The sequence below is a fragment of the Zootoca vivipara genome, chromosome 5, assembly GCF_965207765.1.
Source record: "Zootoca vivipara chromosome 5, rZooViv2.hap1.1, whole genome shotgun sequence".
NCBI lineage: Eukaryota > Metazoa > Chordata > Lepidosauria > Squamata > Lacertidae > Zootoca > Zootoca vivipara.
Window position 1 is genome coordinate 66,904,150 of NC_142588.1, and position 27,713 is coordinate 66,931,862.

The following is a 27,713-nucleotide window of genomic DNA, read 5'->3' on the forward strand; positions in this document are numbered from 1 at the left end:
ATGCTTTTTGTTTCAGAACGGAAACATTGTCCTTACTTCACTGTGTACCTACATAAAATATATACACAGGAAGGTTTAAACTGAATGGTGTGCTCAATATTGAACCACTCAAGATGTATAACATAAGGCTACATATAATGTGCCAGTCCCTAGTTTATTGTGATTGCCCTTCTCCAGCTCTACAACAACCTTTTAGAGGTTATGTAACCAGAATGTTCAGATCCCATGATTGCATACAGTATGTGAAATTAGATTATTATGTTCCCCCCCCCCACACCTTCACACTTGCTTACATTTAATTGCATTTGCAAGTTTGGCACTCATTGGAGAGATCCTTTAGAAGCCTCTCTCCGTCCCCTTTTTGTTGTAACCACGCCAAACAATGTGGTATCATCAGCCTGGTAAATTTTCTCACGGAATTTAGCCTTTTAACATAATACTTCCTACTTTCTATTTTTAATCTAACTTAGTTTCTTGCTAGAGGATTTCTTTTAACAATAGTGGACTCAATCTATCCAAAATGAAGACTTTATAAATCCCATCCACTTCAACAAGGCCAGTGATATATAGATCAAATATGTGCTTTGCTCTCCAACTCAAATGAGTGAAAGACGCTTATTCTTAGTAGGATCATGCACCTATGATTTATTGAAACTGGTTAGAAAGGTATGTGATCTATTTCAGCTGACAGAGACTACTGATTTTAGTAGTTAATATATCTACTTGTAACACAGTTACCAACAATAAGCCCCTATTTTCACAGTGGAAGCATTGATGAATTCAATTTCAACTGATGTACCTGTTCATCTTTATGTAGAACTACTGTCTTATGTTGTAGTCCTACAGACATTAATGTGGTAGTGAGTCCCACTGAACTCTTTGGGGCTTATATCTGAACAGACATGCACAGGTCTGCAAGGTTAATATATACTGATTACCATAGTACTGTTCCTTAATCATATCTGTGAAAAACTACAGATTATCATAGTATTGTTTCTCAATCATATCATAAGACAACATAAAGTTGAGACAACTGCAAGCCACCTTCACATTTTTAACATATAATGTAACATATTTTTAAAAGGCATATCATATCTGGATAAAAAAATAAGAAAATTCCTTCAGTAGCACCTTAAAGACCAACTAAGTTTATATTTTGGTATGAGCTTTCGTGTGCATGCACACTTCTTCAGTGTATCTGAAGAAGTGTGCATGCACACGAAAGCTCATACCAAAATATAAACTTAGTTGGTCTTTAAGGTGCTACTGAAGGAATTTTCTTATTTTGCTTCGACTCAGACCAACACGGCTACCTACCTGTAACTATATCTGGATAAAGTCATATTGAGATACTTTCTATAAGCTCAGACACAAATCTTACTATAGAATAATATTGTCTTCATATATTCACATTGGAAACCAAAGTTTTGTTTGCATATTTTCATTTAAACATTCCCTTGCATTGTCTGAGACTTACAAAAACCCATTGCAAATGGGGGAAAAAACACATAAAAGAATAAACTAAAGTGCAACTCAGCAACCCACTTATATTGCTCCAACTGAGTTGATAAAAGTTGCATAGAAAATAATGAAAAGCACACTCATGACTCACAATTATATGGTCTCTCCTACTATTGTACTGTATCTATTTTCAATAAATGTGCTGCCAAGTACTCAAGCAAATAAATGAAGGTTGTTGATTTAATGCAGGTGTCCAAATGGGGTTCTTTTCAGCTTTACACGTTCTATGAATATACTTTTGACAACATTATTTTCTGCCTCCTTATATGTCTTTCTCTCACATTCAGTGAGAGATGTGCAATATAGGAAAACAGGGAGATGCCTTAAGCACATGCCTCTTCTTTTAGTGAACATTGGTTCTGGAGTCAGCATCTTGGCTGTATATTCCAAATACAGTACAAGTCCAAACAAATGACAGGAACCAGCCTTGGAGGAGGACCCTTTTTTGCTCTCTGCTGCCTTCTGATTGGCTGCCCCACCTTTGAAGAGGCTGTCAAAATGGCATCCCCCAGGAATAGCACCAAAGTGGACAAATTGGTGCAGGATATTTATGGAAGCAACTATGATAGATTTTGGTCACCATCAGCAATAGTATAGGCTCCATAGCTACCTTAAAAACGTTTTCTTTTATATAAAGTGACTGAATAATACCAGGTGAGACTATTTGTCCCTCTACTCCACTCTGCTTTAGCCCAGCAGTGGTTCTGCAGGGTCCCAGCTAGCAGTCTTTCACACCACCTTCTACGTGATCCTGTTATCTGGAGACACCAGCGACTGAACCAGAGAATCTCTGCATGCAAAATGTTATGTTCTATCACTACCCGTCTCTCTAAGCCATATGCATCCTCATTGAACCGGCCAACAGTGATTAGAGGAAGGCTAACACAGGATGGACAATCTGCACAAGCCTAAAAAAAAATTGTTGGCCAAGGTGAGATGAATCGAAGACCGTGAAGATGTGGCTTTATGAAGATGAGCCCATAAGGCTGTGATTTCTTATTAATTTCTAATATAGTATTGCTTTTCCAAATTAGGAACAGGAGGAACACAGAATATCAATCAACTATAGTTTTGTAACTAATGGTGGCTCTGCACTAGCAGAAAAGCACTTATTATTGTGCAAGACACGACAATACTGTACAATCTTCACTGCAGCCCTCCACATTATACCCCATGGTATTTCTGCAGATTCTGCAACCTGCAAGAGTAGCTTTTGAAGGGGCACAGAGAGAGCTTCAGTGAGTAAGAGAGATCAGCAAAAATCATGCAACACTTGAGTTAGTAGAAGACTTTCTACTAGAGCAGCTACTGTTGGATACAACAATATATTTCTTAGAGAGGAAATATGGTCAACGGAGAAAGTTTTACTCAGATCCCTCCGCAGAGCCACATACACCCTTAAATTACATGGCCAAGCCTGATAGGGAAGGGGTAGAATGTATTTCATTAAAACAAATTTAAGGCTTTTAAACATGCTCAATTTTATAGACATTGACCTATAAAAGATCAGGTCTGCTATTTACCACTCCACTTAGGACTTGGTTTCTACAGCCAATTTTATTCTTGAGAACTATTTCCCTACAAAATTCTCAGAAGCGCATCAAACTCTGAAGAGGAAATAAGCCATACAACAACACACAAATAGAGTTTATCTCCCCATTACAAAAGCAAAGTACAAATTAATACAATACAGTATATGGCAGCAAGCTAGCATGATTTGCAAAATGATTTCAAAATTAATTATTCAAAGTGTATTATTATTTAGGGCACATAAGAAGAGCCATTTTGGATCAGTCAAAAATCCCATCTAGTCCATCTGCTCTCACAGTGGTCAACCAGATGCCTATGGGACATGAATGCAATCACACTTTCCCTACATCTCATTCCCAGCAACTTATGTTTAGAGGCATACTGGCTTGGACAGGAATCTGCAGTATAAATTCTAGCTGAGTTTCTGTTATTGTGGTTTTGAACAACCTCCAGGCATTCCAGAGGGATATGGCCCACTTCACTTTTTCTTTCACGCTCCTTTTTACCAATCCTCTCATTTTTCCTCTTTTGAAGTCAAACGTGACTGTGTTGGATTTCCAAGGCAATTGACAACCTGGAAATACACCGGGTGCTATTCAACTGAGTTTTACTCAGAACTTAGATGCATTCATTTAAATGGGACAACTAGAAATAAGATTCAACAGCACTTTAAATAAAAGGGCACATTCTACTCATGTAAAAACACGCTGATTCCCGGACTGTCCGTGGGCCGGATTTAGAAGGCGATCTGGCCCCTGGGCCTTAGTTTGCCTACCCATGTTCTAGAGGCCAGAAGCTCAAAATTTTCTTTTGCATGACTAGCTAGACTATGTGAAAATAATTGAATTTGATCATTACTACAGCACTTTCTCTTTGGGCTGCTTCATTGATTTAATTCTCCACCTTAAGATCAACTAAGCATTTTGTTCAGGGGGACAATAGAATACCCTCAATACTAACTAATCCTTGGGGCCTGATAACACCATCCACAGTGATGCTGGGAAGCAGTCTCTCTTTTTGGGGATTTCTTGCTTGTTGGAATCAATGGTGCCTTTGATTAACAGTGACACTACTTCCAATACGTCCTTGCCTGACTTTCTAAAGAGTTTGCATTAAGAGAAAACCATGTCCCACTAGTTCTCTCCATTCTACCAAATTTCCATTGTGCCCATTATATCAAAGCTCTCCTCTAAGACCAAGCACTCTAGCTCACCCAGCTTGGGTCAGAGGCTTCTAGCATTAGGATATAAGCTCCAATATGTAGTGTCTCTTTCCAGATGTTTGGAATTTTAGCCCCCACCCTCCGGTGCTTTGGCTTCTCTGAATTAAAACAACAATCCTGCTTGGTACCATGACTGAAACATTTCAGTTAGATGTTTCCTACACTGTTTCAGAAGCTCAGGTTAAACGCCAAACAAAATTAAAATTCTAGATCTTGGGGGAGTGCCAAGGTTGATCTATCTGTATTCTTTATTCCCTGGTTGCTATTTTACTTCTCTTCCATCTGGCGCTGAGAAAAAACAGGCTCACGGCTGAACAGCCCTCTGACTCAAGCGTTAAGACTCCTGCCCAAGGAAGAATATGACGCACGTATTAAAAGGTAGCATTTCCTATGTGCAATGAGTCCTGATGTTTTTTCAGATTAGCACATTCAGTCAAGTATAGGCCAAAAAGGGCACAACAACTGTGAATTTCAGCAACATCTCCTTAAAGCATAACCTCATCCTAATAAAGCAACTGCGAAAAGTACCATGCAAAAGCAATAACTGCATAAGCATTTCATATTTCGCTGGTGCCCTTTATTCAGCATCAACTGATAAACTCGTACAGTGCCATTTTCAATTGAGATGGAGAATGGAGAGCAAGGGAGGGAAAGTGTCTGTTGGATTTTACCTGCTTGGTTCGTAGTCACAGTGACAGACACAGCTTGGTCCGAACTAGGATTCTGCTTGGATACTCCGTTCACCGCCCATATCTCAAAGGTGTAGTTTGTGTGTGCCAAAAGGTCAGTAATAGAAACCTTGGTGGTTTTCAAGCTATTCTGCTGAGGGCTGAAGTGTACACCACTCCCACAGGACCGGCAGCGGTTCAGATCCGTAGCTCCACATCTCTTGCATACCACATTATAGGAAACATCCTCGCGTCCCCCTTTGTTCTGAGGAGGACTCCATTCCAAGTTGACGGATGTCTCGTTGACATTGGAAATCAGGTTCTGGGGGGCAGATGGAGGGCCTGCAAGACAAAAAGCACATTATTATTTTTATTTTTTAAAAATGCATTTCCAGGTCAAAGGAAGGAAGGAAACCCTCTCTAGGGGTGCATCTGCCCTGATGTGATCTGTTGAAGCAAACATGCCTGGCAGTTAGTGGAGTCTGCAACTGTTCCATTTCATATGCAGGTTGTTTTTTTTTGGGGGGGGGTAAAGTACTAAAAGTACACACACAGTCCCATAGAGCTGAGGCCATGCACATAGGGAAGCAGGATTTCCATGTGCATATATATATGGCTAGAGAGCAAACTGTGTCAACAAATGGCTGTCATGTATGCCGATTTGCCTGAGCTAAAAAGACTCATCCACATGCTGCGCAGTAGTAACAGCCAAAACACGGACAAAACATTCGTCTTTTTGTTGGGGGTAGAAGGTGGAGAGAATGGGATCTTGTGGTCTTCCCCCAAATTCCTCTAAATAGATAAAAAAAAGTAAAAGTAAAGGACCCCTGACAGTTAAGTCCAGTCGCGAACGACTCTGGGGTTGCGGCGCTCATCTCGCTTTACTGGCTGAGGAAGCCAAAGTTTGTCCGCAGACAGTTTTTCCAGGTCATGTGGCCAGCATGACTAAGCTGCTTCTGGTGAACCAGGGCAGCACACGGAAACGGCGTTTACCTTCCCACCAGAGCGGTACCTATTTATCTACTTGCACTTGACGTGCTTTCGAACTTCTAGGTTGGCAGGAGCTGGGACCGAGCAATGGGAGCTCACCCCGTGACAGGGATTTGAACCACTGACTGATCAGCAAGCCCTAGGCTCAGTGCCACCCACGTCCCCTAAATAGATTATTCCAGCCCAAGTCATAGAAGGTGCCTTTGAACCTCAGAAAATGTGTGCATTGCAGCAAACTTTGATGCACACATATGGCTGGATCAAGGCCAAAAACATCACCATGACCTCTCTTAAGACTATGAACAGGTGTGTGAATAAAATGTTCCATGGCTCTTTTATCCTGGCCTTTGCATTGCCCATCTTCCTTAAACCATCCCCCCCCCCCCCGGATGTTTTAATGATTCACTGAGCTTCACAAAAATATCCCGGTGCAACTTTGTTGATCCCTCTGCCCTCCACCCCACCTCTTCCACAACATCCAGCGGCTTGCACACTGTTTCTGGGTAAATTTGATGTGATTTAACATCACCAAGAAACATTAACCCTGCTTGTCTAAATGCATAAAACAACCCAGTAAATTGGAGGAAGAAACATGTTCATGTTGAATCACGTCACAACATGCAGAGCTTAGAAAGCACTCTGCGAACAGGAAATAAGAAAAGGAAAAGAAAATTAAAGGGTCTGTTCAGCTATTTGTTTTTACTTTATTTATTAATTTTGTATACCGCCCTATTCCCCTAGTTCTCAGGGGGCATATGGTTCACAACATAAAAGCTATCAATTTCACCCTGAGGGAGATCAGACTCACCCACTTAACCCGCATGGCAGGGTGAAAGGAATGGCAGCACATCTAGTGTGTTCTGTCTCATAAGTTCAGGGAAACCCTACTTCAAATAAACATAAACCCATTTTTTTTCCTGCAGAGAGGAACAGAGGTGAGCACCAGAGTCCAGAGCACACTCATAATCTTCCCATCAGCAGACAGGGCATTTGGGCAGGCCCAAGGGTGTGGATGGTGACAGCAGTCACGAAATTAAAAGACGCCTGCTTCTTGGGAGAAAAGCAATGACAAACCTAGACAGCATCTTAAAAAGCAGAGACATCACCTCGCCGACAAAGGTCCGTATAGTTAAAGCTATGGTTTTCCCAGTAGTGATGTATGGAAGTGAGAGCTGGACCATAAAGAAGGCTGATCGCCGAAAAATTGATGCTTCTGAATTGTGGTGCTGGAGGAGACTCTTGAGAGTCCCATGGACTGCAAGAAGATCAAACCTATCCATTCTTAAGGAAATCAGCCCTGAGTGCTCCCTGGAAGGACAGATCGTGAAGCTGAGGCTCCAATACTTTGGCCACCTCATGAGAAGAGAAGAATCCTTGGAAAAGACCCTGATGTTGGAAAAGATTGAGGGCACTAGGAGAAGGGGACGACAGAGGACAAGATGGTTGGACAGTGTTCTCGAAGCTACGAACATGATTTTGACCAAACTGCGGGAGGCAGTGGAAGACAGGAGTGCCTGGCGTGCTATGGTCCATGGGGTCACGAAGAGTCGGACACGACTAAACGACTAAACAACAACAAGGGTGTGGATAAAACGAGCTGTACCTTTAGCATAGTAGGTCCAACTCTATGGAACTCCCTCCAGCTAGAAATCAGGCAGGCACCATCCCTCTTAAGTTTCAGACGCTAGATTAAAATGGTTTTAATATGTTCATATGTTTTCTTACTTTATGAAGTTTTAACATATGTTTTAAATTCTGTATATTGTGGGCTAGACCCAACTGAGTAGTTTTCCTAGTGGAAGCCAGCACAAAACATTTTACTAATGCAAAAGGGCTTACTTCCTATTCTTTCTCTCTATCTCTCCCCCCCCCAAACCCCCACCAGCTTTTGTGGGTGGTCAGGAAAACCCATAAAGCAACATGGAAGCAGAACAAATTTGCATTGATGGAACATTTGTTTCTGTGTGATTCTAAACTCCTCCCTCTTTCCTATAAGCCAATTTGAGGCACAGAGTGAAAAGCAAGGTATACATTTCTTAGATAAATAAAACAAAATGTGACAGCATCAAAACATTTTAGGTGATGGCTATATGGCTTCTGTGGTATCTAGTACTGCAGTACTGTAGCAGTGGCAGCATAAGCATCTGCTGCAACAGAAAGAGCAGATTTTACAATACGTTTATGTGCTTCTAAGTTCTAACCTGCTGGAGCTATGGAATTAGCTGCTTGACTTATTCACCCAGCCTTTAGGAGACTTCATGGGAGGAGCTGTGGATGGTTAGGCCTCCTCCCAACCCCCAAATCCTTGCATGGTTTTCCTATATGAGCTCTGATTCGTTAGTGAGAATCAACAAGAATATTATGCATAGGAGAGAGTGAATGGGGTGTGTGTGTGTGTGTGTGTGTGTGTGTGTGTGTGTGTGTGTGTTATGGAGGATGTGTAGCAAGCATTAAGGGGTAAGGGTGGTGTGAATGGGGTGGGAGGGGTGAGTGGTCTGCAGGTGAGAATCTGTGTGCAAGTAAATGGAGAAATTAGCTACGGTTGCCATGTTTCAAAAAGTGAAAATCCGGACACAAACATTGTTTAGCATATTATGGCAAAGTTGTTTAGCTGGGAGGGGGATTTGTTGAGTCACTTGACCTATGGCAGCCCTAAATTAACAGGCGTGTGTCTGTGTGTGCACACACAGAGGTGAAGGGTATACATGGGAGGAATAGTGCCTCAATGGTGGGTGTGGGTGTGCGTGCTTGTGTGTGAGAGAGTTCATGAGGAGTTAAGTTTTTGTATGTGTGTAAATGTGGGAGGGCTACTGAGGTGGGGAATCTGTACACATTATTATTACGTTTCTATCCCTTCCTTCCTTCAAGAGATCCCAGTAGTGTACATGCTTCTGCCCTTCCTCATTTTACCGCTGTAACAACCCTGTGAGCTAAAACTAAGCTGAGAAACTCACTGGTCCAAAGTCCCCTAATGAGATTCATGCCCAAGTAGACATTTGAACACTGCTCTCCCAAGTCCTAGTACAGGCATCCCCAAACTGCGGCCCTCCAGATGTTTTGGCCTACAACTCCCATGATCCCTAGCTAACAGGACCAGTGGTCGGGGAAGATGGGAATTGTAGTCCAAAACAGCTGGAGGGCTGAAGTTTTGGGGTGCCTGTCCTAGTACAACACTGTAAACACTACAACACATGGGCTCTTTTTTTTCTTTTTTTACAAAACATAATCTGCAAATTATCATAGTCTTATATAGTGGTGCCTCGACTTACGAATTTAATCTGTTCCAAAGGCATCTTCGTAAGTCGAAAACCGCCATTGGAAACGTGATTTCCCATAGGAATGCATTGAAAACGGAAAAACCCAATCTAAAAATTCGTAAGTCGAAAAATCCCTATCTAAAACCGACACAGTTTTTTTCCCAGATGTCGAGACATTCGTAAGCGTGCAGCCATTACCCCCATTCGTAAGTTGACAATTCGGTTGTCAAGTGGTTTGTAAGTCGAGGTACCACTGTACTTGTTAGGCATATAAAAGGTAAAGGGACCCCTGACCATTAGGTCCAGTCGTGACCGACTCTGGGGTTGCGCGCTCATCTCGCATTATTGGCCGAGGGAACCGGTGTACAGCTTCCAGGTCATGTGGCCAGCATGACAAAGACGCTTCTGGCAAACCAGAGCAGCACATGGAAACGCCGTTTACCTTCCCGCTATAGCGGTTCCTATTTATCTACTTGCATTTTGGCGTGTTTTCGAACTGCTAGGTTGGCAGGAGCTGGGACCAAGCAACGGGAGCTCACCCGTTATATATGTTAGGCATATATGTTGCCACAATTTAAGTACCTTTGCTTTTGTAGCTGGGTTGGGAGTGGAAAGAAATCAGCACAGAAACACTAAAGGAATTAAAGAGGCAGAGTCTTGGTAACTGATATTTATCTATGCTGAATGGACCCTGTCTCTCAAAATCTGAGAGCAGGGGCTGCTTCCTGGCCTACGGCAACTTCAGGGTTAACAGAAGAACATCTCTCAAGTCCATTAAGATGCTTTTGACGGGGCTATGCCCAATGCTACGTGGGAAAATGTGCCACAATGAATCAAGCTCCTCGGGAGCAAAAGTCGGTAATTAGTATGTAGGGCAGAGCACGGTGGTGTCTAAACGGAGAAGCAATCAAGCAGAAAACAAGGGAAGCAGATGCTTGAAGGTTGCATCACCTCCAGCATGAAAAGGAAGGTGCAGGGGAGTTGCCAAGTGGAGGGCTGATGTTAAAGCAAAGGGAAAAGCAGTATCTAGTCTTTGAAGAGCACAGCCAGTCACTAATGGAGCTCCTGGAATGCTGGCAGGTTGAAGAGGGCAGGAAGGACAGAATTTTTCGATTTAATAGGTGTCTTGTTTTCCTTTTGTTTCTTACATGACGGCTGTCACCACAGAAAATCCCACAAGGCAAAACCCTCACCCTAACAGACAAGGACCTACAGAGAGAGCAGTCAGCACTTTTTGCACAGGTGAATTGAAGGCATTCTGCTGGAAGCACCCGCCTTTCCTCAAGCAGTGAACTGTAGATTTACAGTACTGAAGCTCTGCACATATCCCAAAGTGGAGACAGAAAGAACTAGGAATACAGCCAGGCTCAGAGAGAACAAAGGCTGCAGAAGGTTTTGTATCACACAAGGATTCTGTGGTTTCACAGAAGGCCAAATCACTGAGAATGAAAATGTTGCATTCCAGCCCACATACGCTCCAAAGCAGAGTTCTCTTTTTGCACCAGGCACCGCCAGTTCAGATCCTATTATTGCAGATGTGAAGTTCACTGTGATTTAATTATTATTATTATTATTATTTTACACACATTTAGATTCAGGCGATTAAAGTTTCTTATGTCTGTATGTTAAAAAAAAAAAGGAAGAAGCAGGATCAAATAGTGGAGACAACTGTTGCATGGTTTGACTTTAGATCCAAATGGATGGTACATTCATTCAACCCAACTTGGATGGGAATGTACAATGGCACTCAAATAAATGGAAATTGCAAGGTCAGCCCATTTTTAAAGACTTCTCGCTTTGAATATTCTGCAACACTGTTGACACAAGCACTCCTCAAAGCACTAAAACTATGGACTACACAGGGGTCAGCAAACTTTTTCAGCAGGGGGGCGGTCCACTGTCCTCAGACCGTGTGGGGGGGGGTTGACTATATTTGAGGGGGAATGAATGAATTTCTATGCCCCACAAATAACCCAGAGATGCATTTTAAATACCGTGTTTCCCCTTTTTTAAGACACCGTCTTATAACTTTTTTCCCTCAAAAAAACACACAGTGGCTTATTTTCGGGGGGTGTCTTTTTTTTAAAAAAAAAGTGCTTGTACAACTGGGACCCACTGGCTCAGGACGCTCAGTGCTCTCTTCTGCGCGCTGCTGGGTGCGTTGTTGGCGCTGCCAGTTCCGAGCGCCTGCAGGGTGGGGTGGGGGTGGCAGTGCTTTAAACCCCCAACCCTGTAGAAAGCAATGGAAGTTATGGACCGTAACAATCCTTAAGAGGCGCAGGTCTTAAAAAAACCCTGGTATCACCCTTGAAGCACAGCCTTCCAACGTCAGGGGGGAAGAGGTCTGTTTAGACAAAGGAAAGGATCGGGGGTGATTCTGCACCCTGGGACCCACAGAACTACTTTAAAAATCCCAACCTGGGGGGGGGTCAAATAGTGAAGCCCCATAGCCCTGTAGCAACAGAAGGCACATTCTGAAGCACCCGAGCTGTTCGGTTCCATAAAAATCCAGGAATTGTAAAATTAACAACAATAATGGAGGGGGCACTCTATCCAAAGAGTTAAGAAGGAATGGGAAAGTGTTGAGTTATATATGGAAAAATATGGAAAGGAAAGTTAGTTAAAGATAAAAAATAAATAATTATCGCAAGGAAAAAAATAACATCATAAAGGGTAATAATATTAAATATAAAATAGACAACACAACAGAAAAAGCAAGTATATCACTAAATGAGATCGCACAGGAGTGAGGGAAGTGGGGAGAGAGGGAGGGGGGTAAGGAATGGAAGGAGGCAATGGTTGGAGGAGGGTATAGGGGGATGAATTAAAGGAAAATTAAGACTGAGAAGCGCATGGTTTTTGTTTTTTAAAGATGCAAAGGCTTGCAATCAGCCAAAGTATAGAGCCCAACTTCCAGGAGACTGCGATCTACTTGCGGATTTATAAACTGGAGGTGATCTACCCCCGTTATATTGGTGTTCAGGTCAGAGTTGTTTTTAGAGAGAGGAAATATCCCATTTTTGAGGTTTAAGTAAAAGTTCCTGACCTTTTTTTTATAATGAGGAAATGCTGCTAAAACTCCGTTCTTCATTCCACGAAGGGGAGAGGGGGCGGGGGCGGGTGCTCAAAGACAAAAGAAATGGAAAAGGAGATAGCGATCAACTGCAGCCTCCTGGGGATCGACCAGCCTCGCATTCATGCAGCCGCCGGGAGAGGCAGGGGCTGCAGCCGAGTGCTGCTTCGCAAACAAACGGGGGAAAGTGCTTAGAACCCAGAGAATCCAGCTGAAAAACACGAAGCAGCAACAGCAATTGCACACACACCATCCCAAGCCAGCACAGTAACCAAGTCCCAAAAGCAAGAAAGGACTCAGCAAACACTGCTGCGGCCGGCGTTGCTGCTGCTGACTCGGGGAGCTCAGTGCTCTCTTCCGCACAGCGCCTATCACTATGGCTTATTTTCGGGGTACGGTTTATATTTCTCAAATGCTTAGAAATGCTGCTATGGCTTATTTTATGACTACGCCTTAAAAAGGGGGAAACACGGTAAAAGGACACATTCTACTCATGTAAAAACACACTGATTCCCGGACCGTCTGCAGGCTGGATTTAGAAGGTGATTGGGCTGGATCCTTAGCCTTAGTTTGCCTACCCATGGACTACAGCTTTGTATTTTCTCTCTCTATGAAGAACAGCAGGAGAGAAATATGGTGTTTTGCTAAAGGGTACTACCCCTCTAGAAAGAAATGGATCTACCTGGGAAAGAATATATCCAATTTCCCATACTGTCACCACAACCTATACAGTGGTACCTCGACTTACGAACGACTCGACAACCGAATTTTTCGACTTACAAATGGGGGTAATGGCCGCACGCTTACGGATGTCTCCACATCTGGAAAAAAACCGCGGCGGTTTTAGATAGGGATTTTTCAACTTACAAATTTTTAGATAGGGTTGCTTCGACTTACGAATTTTTCCGTTTTCAATGCATTCCTATGGGAAATTGCGTTTCCAATGGTGTTTTTCGACTTACGAATTTTTCGACTTATGAAGATGCCTTCGGAACGAATTAAATTCGTAAGTCGAGGCACCACTGTAATCAGGAAACAGTTAGAACTGGAATGCCAAGCCACCCTAGACCTTCTCTAACATAAATCCCTGTTGACATATATCATCCCTTAAAAGCAAAACAAATCAAAACAACTTTAGAAGCAATCAATGAGCATGCAGTATTTAGAATCTGAGTTTTTCCTGTGACTAAGAGTCTATAAAGGCTGCATTTGCATTAAGCATCAACCTAGTGAAAATGTCCCTGAGTGTGATCAGACACTATCCTAATGTAAAGCTTTCTACAAATTTAACCAGATTCACTAGTTACTATGCAGGTGGATACATAGTTCACCATGAGCGTTTTTCTGCAAATATACAAAAGACAGATCCACCTGCCCTTCACTGAAAATGTCTTTAGAAGCGTTATTCTGGTTGCTCACCTATAGTGAGGCTGGGACAAGTTCGGGCCACTACCATCAATAGAAGGCTACTGTATTTAATTCAAGTAGTACATTCAAACACGGCCCTCAGAGTCAGGTGCAGCCGGCTACAGCATTTAACAGATCCCATCAAAACATTTAAGGGTGTTAGGCAAGGATGCCTTTGGGCCCCTTTATTATTCAATTATTATTTAAACAACCTGGTAACCACTCTACATAACCTAGACTTCCACCCTCTGAACTTAGCAAGCCGGCACATCACGGCTCTGCTTTATGCAGACAACGCGGCAATACTATCCAGAACCCCTATAGGGCTTAGAAGAACACTAAGAAAATTTGCTGCCTATTGTGAGATGGAATGCCTCAAAATAAATTACCAGAAGACCAAAACTCTTGCTTTTGGGGGGAAACCAAAGCTCAGAAACTGGAAACTTCAAGGCCAAAATTTAGAACAAGTCTCAAATTATAAATATTTAGGAATGGCGGTCCAGGCATCAGGATCCAACAAAATTCATACTAACTCAAATGGGAGTGCAGGAGAAAGATCAGCAAATGTTCAAGGGGGGCTTTATGTCCCCACGGCACCAAAATTATACAAAGCCAAAACGCAGGCACAGCTCCTTTACGGACCTTTCTGGGTCACCACCCTCCTCGTTCATTCCAAACTAAGCATGCACACAAAAACTCATACCAATGACTGGAAGATGCTACTGGAAGGATTTTTTTTTATTTTGTATCAATATATAAGCGGCTAACTTTGAAACTGCTCCCCCGAGGAATAGCCCCATTGATTCTGAGCGACCAGTTTCAGTCTGGCTGGCAGAGAGCAGTTCTAAACACTCTCCAGAAACTGGGCCTTGCTCCCCAAACTCTCATAACTATGGGCCTGGGCCAAGCTAGATCCATGGTTAGGCAAAGAATCATGGACATAGAGAAACAACAAGAATGTACAAGGGTTCCCGATTATAAACTCATAGAAAATAGCAGATACGTAGCCACTCCAGCAACGTATCTCTATCTCCTCGCGTCCAGAAATGCAAGAAGGGCTTTCACTCTTGCTAGAAGCTCAGCCTTGCCCTCACCGGTTCTGGAAGGCACCTATGGAAGAGTCCCGTATGCACAGAGACTTTGCGCCTGCCCATTAGGGGAAATAGGAAGCCCCGAACATTTATTTTTTAGATGTCCTTTTTATGCTGAGACTCGTAGACCCTTTGCTAAAGAGGTCTGCCGATCTTTCAGACAAGTCTAAACTTAATTCTCTCCTCTTAGGCAAAGATCACAAGACGACCTGGCTGGTAGCCAGATTCTGTGCCCAGATTTGTAGGCACAGATCACCCTCTAGAATAAAATAGCTTACTAGGGAAAAGCTGAAGTCCCCTCTTGGGGCGCCTTTGGATCAATTTTTATGGTAGCCCAAATCTCAGTCATACGGATGTATGTATATATTTCAATTTTAACTCATGAGCTATTGCTGTAATCTATTCTAATTGTATATTTTATCTTTATGAATGCTGTCACTATTGTGTTATGTGAGCTGGTCTTTGACCGTAATAAATTTGTTGTTGTTGTTGTTGTTGTTGTTGTTGTTGTTGTTGTTGTTGTTGTCAATACACATATCCATACATATTTGTTTGAGCAAAAAAAAAATGGTGCTGACCCATTTTTTGAGCTGACTTTTGAAATTATACCCCACCCTCCCAAAAAACCGCCTACATAGGAAGAAGGGAAAATCGGATGGGATATTTGAAGCTCATGGTTTCCAGATTTTGGTAACTTTTGTTTGATGAAGATTGTGATGGCGTTCCCCAAAGCTGTAAAAGTTCTGCTTGGCAAAGAATGCAATATCCCCCTCAGATGTAGCATAAAAGGGAAGAAAATGAAAGTGCAGTGTCTGATCTATCATTTTATCAGAAGTGCAAATCTTAATGCCATTAGGCGTTAAATGGGTCCTGTGAACTGTCCTTCTTTATGACTCATATCCTGTGAGGTAATAACTGAAAACTTCGCCAATATTAAAAGAAGTTGATTGCATTCAGACTTGCGCTGGCATCTCTAAGCAATTTTCCAGAATAAGGCCTTGTAAGGAGGGAAACAGGAACTGTTGCCTGATAATAAGGATGATCTAACAGAGAAGACCGGCCAGCAAACTTATTGCAGCCCAACAGGGAACTGTTACAAGGAATCAGATTTACATCAGTGCCATGACACTGACTGGATGATAAATCAGCACTTTTGATGGGTATGGAAACTATTCAATTTACTGGACTTGGGAGTATATCAACAGATATCAATTCCTTTTAACAGCTGAACACATTCTGTAAAGAGCTACTCGATGGAGTTAGGCCCATTACTTACTTCTGAGGGGAGGGTTAGTAATTTTAGTGGGGTTACTTTGAGTATGACTTAGGTAAATTTCAACCTGGACATTTTTCTGCTATTTTGTTTTATAAAAAGGTAAAGGTAAAGGGGCCCCTGAACATCAGGTCCAGTCGTGTCCGACTCTGGGATTGCGGCGCTCATCTCGCTCTATAGGCCGAGGGAGCAGCGTTTGTCCGCAGACAGCTTCCGGGTCATGTGGCCAGCATGACAAAGCTGCTTCTGGCGAACCAGAGCAACGCACGGAAACGCCGTTTACCTTCCCGCTGAAGTGGTCCCTATTTATCTACTTGCACTTTGATGTGCTTTCGAACTGCTAGGTGGGCAGCAGCTGGGACCGAGCAATGGGAGCTCACCCCGTTGCAGGGATTCGAACCGCTGACCTTCTGATCAGCAAGCCCTAGACTCTGTGGTTTAACCCACAGCGCCACCTGGGTCCCTTTGTTTTATACTACATTTAAAACAGGACAAAATGGAAAGGACAAACTGTGGTGCCGTTAAGGTAGAAGTCTGGGGTCCCACTCAGCAGGATGGTCAGAAAGATCCTCAAATGCATTAGGATTGGCTTATTTTAATCTGATATGAGCAGGGGAACATCTAAAGAGGGGGCACCTCTCCATAAGGCCCTAAAGCCCAGAGTCTAAATTTACATAACTGCACAACTGGGTGCAAGTAAAGAACAAGAAAGTGTAAAAGAAAAGATCATGGGTAAAGGGAACTCTGAAGGTTCTTTGGACACCTTGGAAAATAGCATTGCAGCAAAGAAACAAACACCTGTAAATCTAAGTCATAAGAGACACAATTCACCATGGAATTAAAACTAAAGGTAGAATAAAGTGAAAGAATGCAGCCAAGCTTCAAGAAAAAGAATGACTAAATGTTTGGTTATCTCGATGCTTCTGTGTCAGTCAACTCAAGTGTTAAAGCAGGATTCCTCAAATTTACTTGTGATGAACATTCTTAAATCAAGTGAAGAAGGGTCGGCTCCATAAAAATTGCATAAGTGTTTTCCTGTTTCCTTTTTTAAAACAAAACAAAACAGCAACAGCAGACTTTAGGCTATTCTCAATTTCTCCATACCCTGCAAACAGCCCACTGTTGAGGAAAGTCTTCCAGCCTTTTCAAGGAGGCTTTGGGGTGGCTTCAGGGAGGGCAACATGGCAGAAAGCCTTGCGTGACCAGCGTTCCACTCACACAACTTTGGGCTCCAACCCAACAGAACCAAACATTAGCATAACTAAAATCTCATTATCTTTCTTTTCATTCAATTCCTTTTTAAAAATATAAATAAAAACTGAATTATCAGAAGGGGGGCAAACTGAATAAAAATCAGAAGCTTTAATGTGAATTTATCATTAAAGCAAGCAAGCTTGTTGAAAACTACCTTTCTTGAGGGTTCCAACGCTGGCAAAACTTTTTTGTCCTATGAACAAATTCAGCAACTGCACACGCACCCCCCCTCCAAAAAAAAAAAAAAAACTTTCCAAAACTGTCCTGTTAATTTCCCTTTATTCCCCCTTTCTCTCCCATCAATCTGTCCGCCTCTTCCCACCACCCTTTATTTGTTTATTTCATCTTCCTTGTGCTTGACTTCTCCACCTCAGCTTGGGCTTCCCCTAGGAACCGGTCAACCTTCTGCAGGCAAGTCCGTCTCCACTTGTACTGCTGGAGAGAGAACCTCGAATCCCTCCTCCTGTGGCTTCATTAAACACGTACCACTCCAGAGCTGTCAATAACGTTTCAATGATGTTTTGGAGCTGATAGCTGTGAAGCCCTTCAGATAAGCATTTTCATTGTTAATCTCCCTGCCACTGAAAGACAGGTTATAACGCAGAGTAAACACTGCGGATCTATGTGAGTTTGACTCTGAAAGAAAGTCAGAGAGTTCCCCTGACAGCTGTAAATGTGGCAGACTCTAATTGGTTTCTTTCAGCAGCTGAGGTGAGCTCCTTCATTGCTGTAGGCTAGTTTACATAAACTTTGCCACCGAGGGTGACCCTTACTTCACAGCAGCGTGGCCGTTCTTGAACATTTATCATGGGAGTCTCTGTGGTTTTACAGTGGGCAGAGCTCAGCCCACAACGAACAGCAGCCTCTTGAAAACATCAATCACCTGCCACTTTCCTTGCTTTCTGGAGTAAGCACAAACTTTCAGTCACAATAAACAACAGAAAGGATTGTGTGAGAGAGTCCTTGCTGTCCACGTCATCCAGACACCTATAAATCTGAATGGCTAGCGCTCAGATATTTTGGGCACTTTTAAGACTTGTGCTGGATTTGCATCCAAATATTTTGATTCTGGTGCCTTGGGACATGAAATATTTTCTCCTGTTATCGTTTCCAGCATTTGCTGATGCAGGTCACATCCATGGCAAACATTTAAAGCACTCTTATGGCACTTTAACAATCACGCCCTCCGCCAAAACTCTGGGAACTATAGTTTGCTAAGGTGATGAGACTTGTTTGGAGGCTCCTCCTAGAGCTCCAATTCCCAACAAACTTAAATTCCCAGGACCCTCTGGGGGAATTGCCATGGCAACTGTAATGTGTGGTGCTAGAGGGTGTATGGTTTCTAACTGTATATTTGTTGCTGCTTTTATTTCTTGTATTTTGTCACTGCAATTGGAATAAGAAATAAAAGAAGCAATAAACGTATAATTGAAAATCAATATGAATAGCTAACCTAACATATATGTCATCTTCTGTCTCCACAGACAAATCCTAGGACCACCTGAATGAAACTCATGAACCACTGGTGATCAGCAGACCACAGTTTGGTCTACAGGATTTTTGCACATTCTTCCTGGCACAGAATTATACCGATTCAAAAAATAAAGGCTACAGCAAGAAGACTGAATCCTGGTAGGAGGCAGACACAATAAATGAGCTTTCAGATGAAATATATATATATATATATATATTCAACTATAGTGTAGTTCTGGTAAGTAAATTAGGCAGGTGAAGCTTCTCCTGGCTGCGAGATAAAATTCTTATTAAAGTAAAACCAGAATAATTCTTTCAGCTTTTTTTTTTAAGCTGCTTTTAGAAAATGGTGGAAAGATTATTCTTGTACTCACAGCAACTTTAGACAAAAGCTGAGTAGAAATAATATTGGGAGATATTTCAGTGGAACATTCTATCTGGCATATTTAGGCAATGTCATTGCCCCTAATTTGCTTTGTCTCCTAATAGCTGATTACATGTCCGATAAAACTCAAGGAATTTTTTTTGGGAGCTAGTGCATGCTGGAGAAATCTCAAGAAAAGATGTGAAAGAATTTACTCCCCATGGATCCTTATGGCCTTATATTATTTTTATGCATCAACCAGTGACCTCAAAATTATACAGAAACTAAGCAGATGACAACTGAAACTAACTGGACACAGAATGAAGGCATGATAAAAAAAAGAACAAGGAAGTTTTATTTTTGTAAAAATGTAGACATTTTTGGAAAATTAATTCTCAAAAACAACCTGGGGTTTTTTTGGGGGGGGGGTCCTTTCTCTCTCTCTCTCTTGTATAAACAATCATTTTCATGGGAGCACTCACACAGATAAGGAAATGTAAACACATTTTGGTGAGAATCAACTGCATACTGTACTTTGAAATGTAGTACTGTATTTGCAAAATGGAAAGATTCAGACCTTTATCTAACTAGCCCTTGACCTTGGAAACAAGGTAAGGATAACATAATCTTCATCTGCATTCATATTTTTTACAGCAGTCACACAGCACTAGTGGAATCCATGTTGAGTTTCCAATGTAGATTGCTCATCATGTCATTATGCTTCATTATGTTGATAACTGTCAGAAAGCATTAGAAGCTGGACTTTTGAGTAATAGGACTGAAATAGTAATCTAAAAACAATATACTTTCTAGAGGAAATACAGTAGAGGGCTCAATTCAATTAGAAAAGGCGAATGCAAAGACAGTCTAAGTGATGCTCGCAATTTATAACAAGACCTTTTTTTCCATTTCAGGATAAAAACCTGAAGTGAAAATAAGAGGGTTTTTTAAGAAAAAAGATTGGTATTCTGCAGCTTTTAAAATCTGCCCGTATTACATTCAGTTCTGTAGAGTGCTTTGAATGCAGGTGTGTTAGTTATACATATACACTCTATATATATTATACCATATGTCAAACAATCACTCTTTTGTTTGGCTAGCCCGAGAGACCAAATTATTTAAAGTCATTTACAAAGAGACAGATTTGCATTGTACTTTCAGCTGGACAGCTAATGCCAATTACTTTGACCCAATCAAAAAAGTTAATAAACTAATAGTGTCTCTAAGCTTCACTCAAATTATAATGAAAAATATTGTTTAGGAAACTGATGCAGATGGATACAAAAGTGACAAAATCCACCTGTCCTTTCTAGCAGGAAAATTCCCAAGGTAATGGAAAAGGCATACTCTTTAGACCGAGGAAGAAATATTTTGAGGTATGTACATATAGCTTGGCAATGTTGAATTTTATTCTTTCTGTACATTTTAATTATTTGTACATTTGTACATTCATGGCAATGTGCATGGTCCATATTCTAACACTCTGCAAAGTTTATTAGGCTTGAAGAATAAACAGGCCTGGTCATATAGCCCCATTAGTCTCTCTCTCTCTCTCTCTCTCTCTCTCTCTCTCTCTCTCTCTCTCTCTCTCCCTCCCTCCCTCCCTCTCCCTCTCCCTCTCCCTCTCCCTCTCCCTCTCCCTCTCCCTCTCCCTCCCCCCCCCCTTTCAGCCATCCAGTTGTTCAAATAATAACTGCATTGCTCTGATGGAACATTCTTCTATAACTTATTTATTTAAATATTTATAAACCACACTTTCATTAAAAAAAAATACAGCAAGGCACCTGAAATTATATCACATGAAATTATAACTTGCACTTATGTTTAGGATAAGTCAAGTGTGCTATCTCCATATCTTAGCATACTGCTGACACACTGCAAGTGTGCAGTTCAGAATGTGTGGCTCAGGCAGACAGCTACTCAGCACATCCAGAATGCTGAAAGACAACTGTGTCTGGCACAGAGGCTTCTGTCTTCATTGATGATACCAGATCAGATCAGACACTGAAACTATGAGCCTGAGGTCAAAAGGCATCATCCTACGATCTACACACAAGGCAGGGCATGCAGCTGCCATGGGGAAGAGGAATCCTATTGAGAAGCACTGACCCATGGGGGGGTGAGCTCAGCGAGCCTCATTCATTTACTGGACACTGTGGGCTGCTGGGGAGCAGTGCCCCCCAAAGCCATCTCAGCAAAGCACAGAGTCCACCACTTTGCCAAGGACATTGTACTTTCCTCCATCACTTTGCAGCTTTCTCTGCTAACATTCACCACCCCAGGCCACTCCTCTTTGATTTATGATTCATTTCGAGAAATGCATATACTGCTTGATTGTAGGAAAAAAAACCTAAAAGCAGTTTACCCCCCCCCCAAAAAAAGATAAAGCAGTAACGTTACACTTAAAAAATCTACAGCCAAAACATACAGAAAGTTAGAACCACTTTAGAGTAGACTAAAACAAATTAAACTCATACAAAATTTCTAAACATCTGGATAAAGGCACCCCTGACCATTAGGTCCAGTTGTGACTGACTCTGGGGTTGTGGCGCTCATCTCGTGTTATTGGCCGAGGGAGCCGAGCCGGCGTACAGCTTCCAGGTCATGTGGCCAGCATGACAAAGCCGCTTCTGGCAAACCAGAGCAGCACACTGAAACGCTCTGGGTAGACTTGTCTAAATAAGAATGTCTTCAGCAGGTGCCGAAAAGAATACAGTGAAGGTATCAATAGGCAGGGAGTTCCAAAGGTGTCAGTGCTGCCACACTAAACAACCAAGTTCTCATAAATGTGGCAAAGGTATTATGTGGCACTTGTAAGAGTGTCAATTCCACTTATCATGTAGGCACATATGGGGCAAGGTGATCTGATAGGTAAACTGGTCCCAAGTTGCCAAGGCGTTATATGCTGATGGGAAAACCTTGAACTCTGCCCAGAGGCAGATTGGCAACCAGTGCAGACCTCTGAGCACAGGTGTTATACGCTGACAAAGTCTCACTCCTGTCTGCAATCAGACTGCAGCACTAACTGCAAGCACAAGGGAAGCCCCACATAGAGTGCTCTGCACTAATCAAACAATGAAGAAGTAACCAATGCATGAACTACTGTGGGCAGGCTCTCCCAGTCCAGGAATAGCCATAGCTGTCAAAGCAGCTGAAACTGATCACTGATCTCCAGTGTAAGTTGACAGTACCCAATTTCTACAGCCCATGAAGATGTATGCCCTGACCATCCTTGACTGGTGACAGCCTGCATGTTTTATCAGACTTAGGCAGTCTACCATTTGCAGACTTAAGCACCTTACCATTAACCTTGGCATTCACTTCTGTTCACTGATCTAAAGTCACCTGAACTTGTGTCCTATGTGTATAGCCAAGTCATGAAGAAGTGCTTTGTGACTCCCTGGCAATTTTGCTATGGGGTTCTGTGGAGCACTAGTTTGTCTCCAATGCTATCTAACAACTATGTGAAGCCACTGAAAGTGGTCATTAGGAATTTTGGAGCATGGTGCCATCCATATGCTTACTTCTCTGAATTAGGAGATGCTGCGTGAGCTCTGGACCAGTGTCATCATGCAATGGTGGATTGGATGAGGGCCAGTAACCTGAATTTGAATCCTGAGAAGATGGGGGCTTTGTGGGTAGATGGTTCTCATCTCTGGAAGATACGCCAGTTTCCTGTTCTGGAGGGGGTTACACTCCCTTATAAAGAAGCAGGAACATAGCTTGTGGAACACCTGGATACATCTTTGTCTTTAGAGGCCCAAGTGATCTCAGTACCTTTTACCGGCTTCGTCTAGCACACCAGATACGGCTGCATCTGGATCAGGCTATCCTGGCCACCGTAGCTCATGCACTGGTAACCTCAAGACTAGATTGCTGCAATGTGCTCTATGTGGGGTTGCCCTTGGGCATAATACAGACACTCCAGCTGGCACAGAATGCAGCAGTTCAACTGGAGCAGATGGTCAACAGCAGGTGAGAGGTCTCCTAAATCATCTGCACTGACTACCCATATCCTACCAGGCCAGGTCCAAGATTCTTGTGTTGATATAGCCCTGGACAACTTGGGTCCAAAATACCTTAAGGATCACCTTATATTCTGGCTTGTTACAGATGGGTGTTCCGGGTGATACAGATACCCAACTGGACTCCACTGGCAGTTGGCCATTTGATATCTCTGATTCCATGCTGTGGAACACTTTTCCAGCAGAGATTCGCCAGGCGTACTCACTTTCATGGGCGTAGGCAGGGGGCAGGAGGGGGCAATTGCCCCCCCTAGAAGCAAAAGGCTAAGGGGCGCAGCGTGGCAGCCCCAGGCTCCCGCTCCCGGCGCGAAGCTCCAGAAGCGCGCGGGGAACGTAAGCGAAGGAGCGCTAAGCGGGAGCGGGGAGTGTAAGCGGAGGAGGCAGCCACAGGCTCGCATTCCCTGCGTGCCTCTGGAGCTTCGTGCCGGGAACGGGAGCCTGGGGCTGCCTCCTCAGAAGACATGGGAGGCGCGGAGGAGGCAGCCATAGGCTCGCGTTCCCCGCACGCCTCTGGAGCTCCGCTCCCAGTGCGTGGGGCCGCCTCCTCGGAAGAGCTGGGAGGGCGCAGGCCACGTAGCCCCGCCCACATTCCCACTGTGGCCCCTCCCCTCCCGCCCCCGCCCCTTGCCCCCCCTAATTTTGATCCCGGGTAAGCCCCTGCTCACTTTTGTGTTTCAGGTGCCTTTTAAAGATTTTTTAAAAATGTTGCTAGACCTATGCTGCTGTCTGAAATGCCCCTTGAGTAGCTAGACGTTTTAATGACTGCTTTGTATCTCTTTTAAATGTTTTCATGTTGTTGTATCCTACCCTGATATTTTGCGTGAGAGCAGTATGGAAATGCTTTTATAAATAAATAAATAAATATCAATATCTGTCTTCCACAAAGGTTTCTATTTATATAAATATAAGCCATAAACATAACATCTGAGCAACTGATTTAAAGCGAGCAATATTGGTGATCCAACTGGCCGCGTAAAATGTAACCTTACAAAAATAAAACAAAACCCTGATATTCTTGAGCCAAGTTTTTGATGTCGGGTATGCTAACAATTTATAGGCTGTGTGCAGTGCATAAAAATTAAGCATGCAATTTTCATAATTTGTCATGGGGATTGTATAAGGAGGGTGGGGGAGGAAAGCTTTCTCGTTTCCTTTTCCTCCAGTGTGATATTCAGGAAAAACAGAAAGCTATTAAGTCTACCTTTCCTGGCCTGGAGAGTTAAGATGTAAAACCAAAGATGTAGCTATTAAAATAGTTAAAGGAACAGCTGCTCAAGGAACAATGATGAACAAAAGTGGAGACTTGTGAATGTCTTAACAATTAAAATAAAGAATTAGCAACAATAAGACCTTCCTCCCACCAACACCCAACAAAATTGGAGGGAGGGTGATTTTCTGTTCATTCCAGGTGTTTTCCTTTAAATTACCCATTTCTTCTTCTTTTTTTCCTTTTTTTAAAAAAAACAAAACCTGGCCTAATAGTGAACAGAAACCTGATTTTACAAGCCAATGGAGCAGAGTGTATGTTTTTGCTAGAAGAATGGGTCTCAGATTCTATGTTTTATTTCTTCATTAGAAGGCCGTCACACTGAGCGATTACTAAATGCAAGACTGAATGAGACTACTGGGGTTAAATAGAGCATAATGAACAAAGAAGGTGCTTGATTATTATAGCTGTCAGCACAAGGGAATTGGGTTTATCACCTGGTTTAACCAACTGGTAAGAAGAACTGAGATAAGTGTGAAAGATCCTCTGTTGTTTGTGTTCTTCTCCATCTCCCCATGTCAAAAAAGTTAGGGAAACCAAGATGCTTCCTCTAAAACAGATCTTTAAATAGAGTTCTTCCTTCTGCCTCATGACATCTCTTTTTTTAAGAAAAATTGTTGCCTTCTCTAAAGTTTGGTTTCACTTGCACTTGTGGTTTTCAGTTTTCATATTTCTTCCCTGTTTCTATAGAAGTTGTTTAAAATATTGTTGTGGTCTATTAATTTTGAAGTCATTCATGTTCTTGACTTGATTATTCTAATGCTTAATTATATTTATGATGACTCATTTAATGGACCAGTGTTAATTTATAACCACATATATTAATTGCAGATTTATAAACCATTTTACAACCAAAAGTTACAAAAGTGGTGTGCAATGAAATAAGATACAAGAAGATGCCAAGTCTGTAAACTGAAAGCAATGAAACCATTTCCACAACTGTACAATTATTATTCGAAAAAACGACTTGCTCCCACTTCAAGTAAACAAAAAATGTCTTCTAAAGCTGCCTAAATATAAAAACTCTCGGTGGTTCTCTAAATTCAGCTGGTAATTGAGTCCAGAGGGCTGAAGCCTGGTTTCTAGTACATACCAAGAGCACCTCTGGTGCATACGGTTCTCTTAGCAGTGCCCCATCTGAGCAAAAGGAGAGTATTCTGCAGGTGAATAACATATTTGAACAGTATAGAAACTAACCTGCTCTTCCCCTTTATATCATTAATATACTGTATACAAAAAAGAGCTTCACATAAACACTCTGTTATAATGTTTCTATCGTATAATTTCCACTTCACTGCAGACCAAAATTGAGGGCTTCTGTTACCTCTGTACACTGTACACAGTATGCTGTACATTGGGGCCAGCATAATTCACCAGCACTATGGTGAACAGAAATCAGCGCTGAGTGCTCACTGGAAGGACAGATCGTGAAGCTGAGGCTCCTATACTTTGGCCACCTCATGAGAAGAGAAGACTCCCTGGAAAAGACCCTGATGTTGGGAAAGATTGAGGGTACTAGGAGAAGGGGACGACAGAGGACGAGATGGTTGGACAGTGTTCTCGAAGCTACAAACATGAGTCTGGCCAAACTGTGGAAGGCAGTGGAAGACAGGAGTGCCTGGCCTGATCTGGTCCATGGGGTCACGAAGAGTCGGACACGACTTAACGACTAAAGAACAACAACAATGGTGAACAGAAAGTGCCACACATCACAATAAGCACATCCTCATTATCACAGGGTTTCTTCAAATAGCTATACCCTTATCTAAGAAACTTGGAATATATCTGCAACAGTGTCTCTATACTTTAAACCAGGTTCATCACAAACAACCTGATCCTTTTTGCTTGATGTCAGGGATAGAATTTAAGGCTGTCCACAACAGTAGTCAGTTTTACCTCTGAGCCACAGTCTACATTTTAACTGGCACAGCTCCTAACTAAGAAGACATTCTGAAAACTATTTGAAGGGAGAAAGTCAGAACAAAAGAGAATGATTGGAAAGAAGATCTCACTCTGGACAGAGCTTATAGCCTGGCTCCATGAGAAATGTTTCCACCAGGATCTAATCACACACAATCCATGGATCACAGCCATTTATAATAATTTAGAATTTAGAACCACTTAGAATCAGTGCTATTCTTTGCTCATCCGTGACTTGCTCTCTTTTGCTGGTGCTCTTCGAAAATTTCTGCCTTGCCTTCTTGAATAAAACAGACTCCCTAACTAGCTGTTAGAAAATCTGACAAGACTGTCTTCCTATCATTTCAAAATAAAAATATTCAGCAATTATTCCCTTCCTAAAAAACCCACAGAACATTCCCTTAAGACTTCAGAGATATTGAACTTTTGGGTTAATTATTTTCAAAATATTTGTTATCTTTGGTTCAGCTGACTCTTTCATAAGACCCCTTATATGGCCAAGCCATAACTCACTAAAGCTTCATTCAGCCGGTTTATCCTTTCTCTGGCTTTCAATCCCTGAAATTCCTCCAGTGTCTAACCACATTTCAGTGGGTTTAGAGGTATCTATGTTAGATTGTGGTAAGACAAGTAAATGCAGACTAGTTATTAGTTATTGGCATGTTTAGCCAACATGCACTCCTGGCTCTGGCCATCTTGATCACTGTGAATGGGCAGTTAGGTGGCCAGGAACTTAAACAAAATAACAGTAAATGTTATTTGATCACTAGGAAGCTCAATCCGAATTTTGGCACATAAAAACTCTCAGGTTTTGGGAAGGTGACCAAATCAACCTCCACCCTGCTAGAGGGAGGGACAGAGAAAGAATTTTGAGCGAGTTCAGCACTTTGCATTCGGAGTACAAGAGTTTCCAGCTTAAAGATGAGTCCGCTACTGAAGAGCAGCTTTGAGAGGCTGCAATAGTGAGTCTTTGAGAGCATAATGGAGTACCAGAAAATTTGCTGCCTGCTTCAGGAGTCGCTTTGTTTCTACTACTGGAGGAGAATCTGAAAGCAACTCTGAAGGGGGACCAGAATAAGAATCCTTCTGTCAGCAGATATGAGGGTTGAAAGCTGAACTAGAAGCACAGCTACAGAGCACAGCCAGTGTTGGTAAAGAGATCTGAGGAGGTGGGTGGGTGCCTTGGTAAAGGTGTGAGAAGACTTTGGCTCTCCAGATGTTGCTAAACTACAACTCCCATCAGCCCCAGCAAGCGTGGCCAACAGCCAGGGATATTGGGAGTTGAAGTTCAACAACATCCAGAGGACCAAAGGTTTCCCAAACAAGCCTTAGTACCTTAGATTATTCTATGGACTTTCTATCGGTAGCTGAGAATTTA

The 27,713-nt window shown here is 42.4% G+C and overlaps 1 protein-coding gene across 1 annotated transcript in view; it reads right to left on the reverse strand.

Moving 5' to 3' along the window:
• Positions 1–27,713, reverse strand: part of EPHA4 (EPH receptor A4) — a 161,444-nt gene that overhangs the window by 67,022 nt on the left and 66,709 nt on the right. Inside the window, exon 5 of the mRNA XM_035132510.3 lies at positions 4,945–5,283. Coding sequence (XP_034988401.3) covers positions 4,945–5,283 — 339 coding nt within the window. The remainder of the gene's footprint in view (positions 1–4,944; positions 5,284–27,713) is intronic.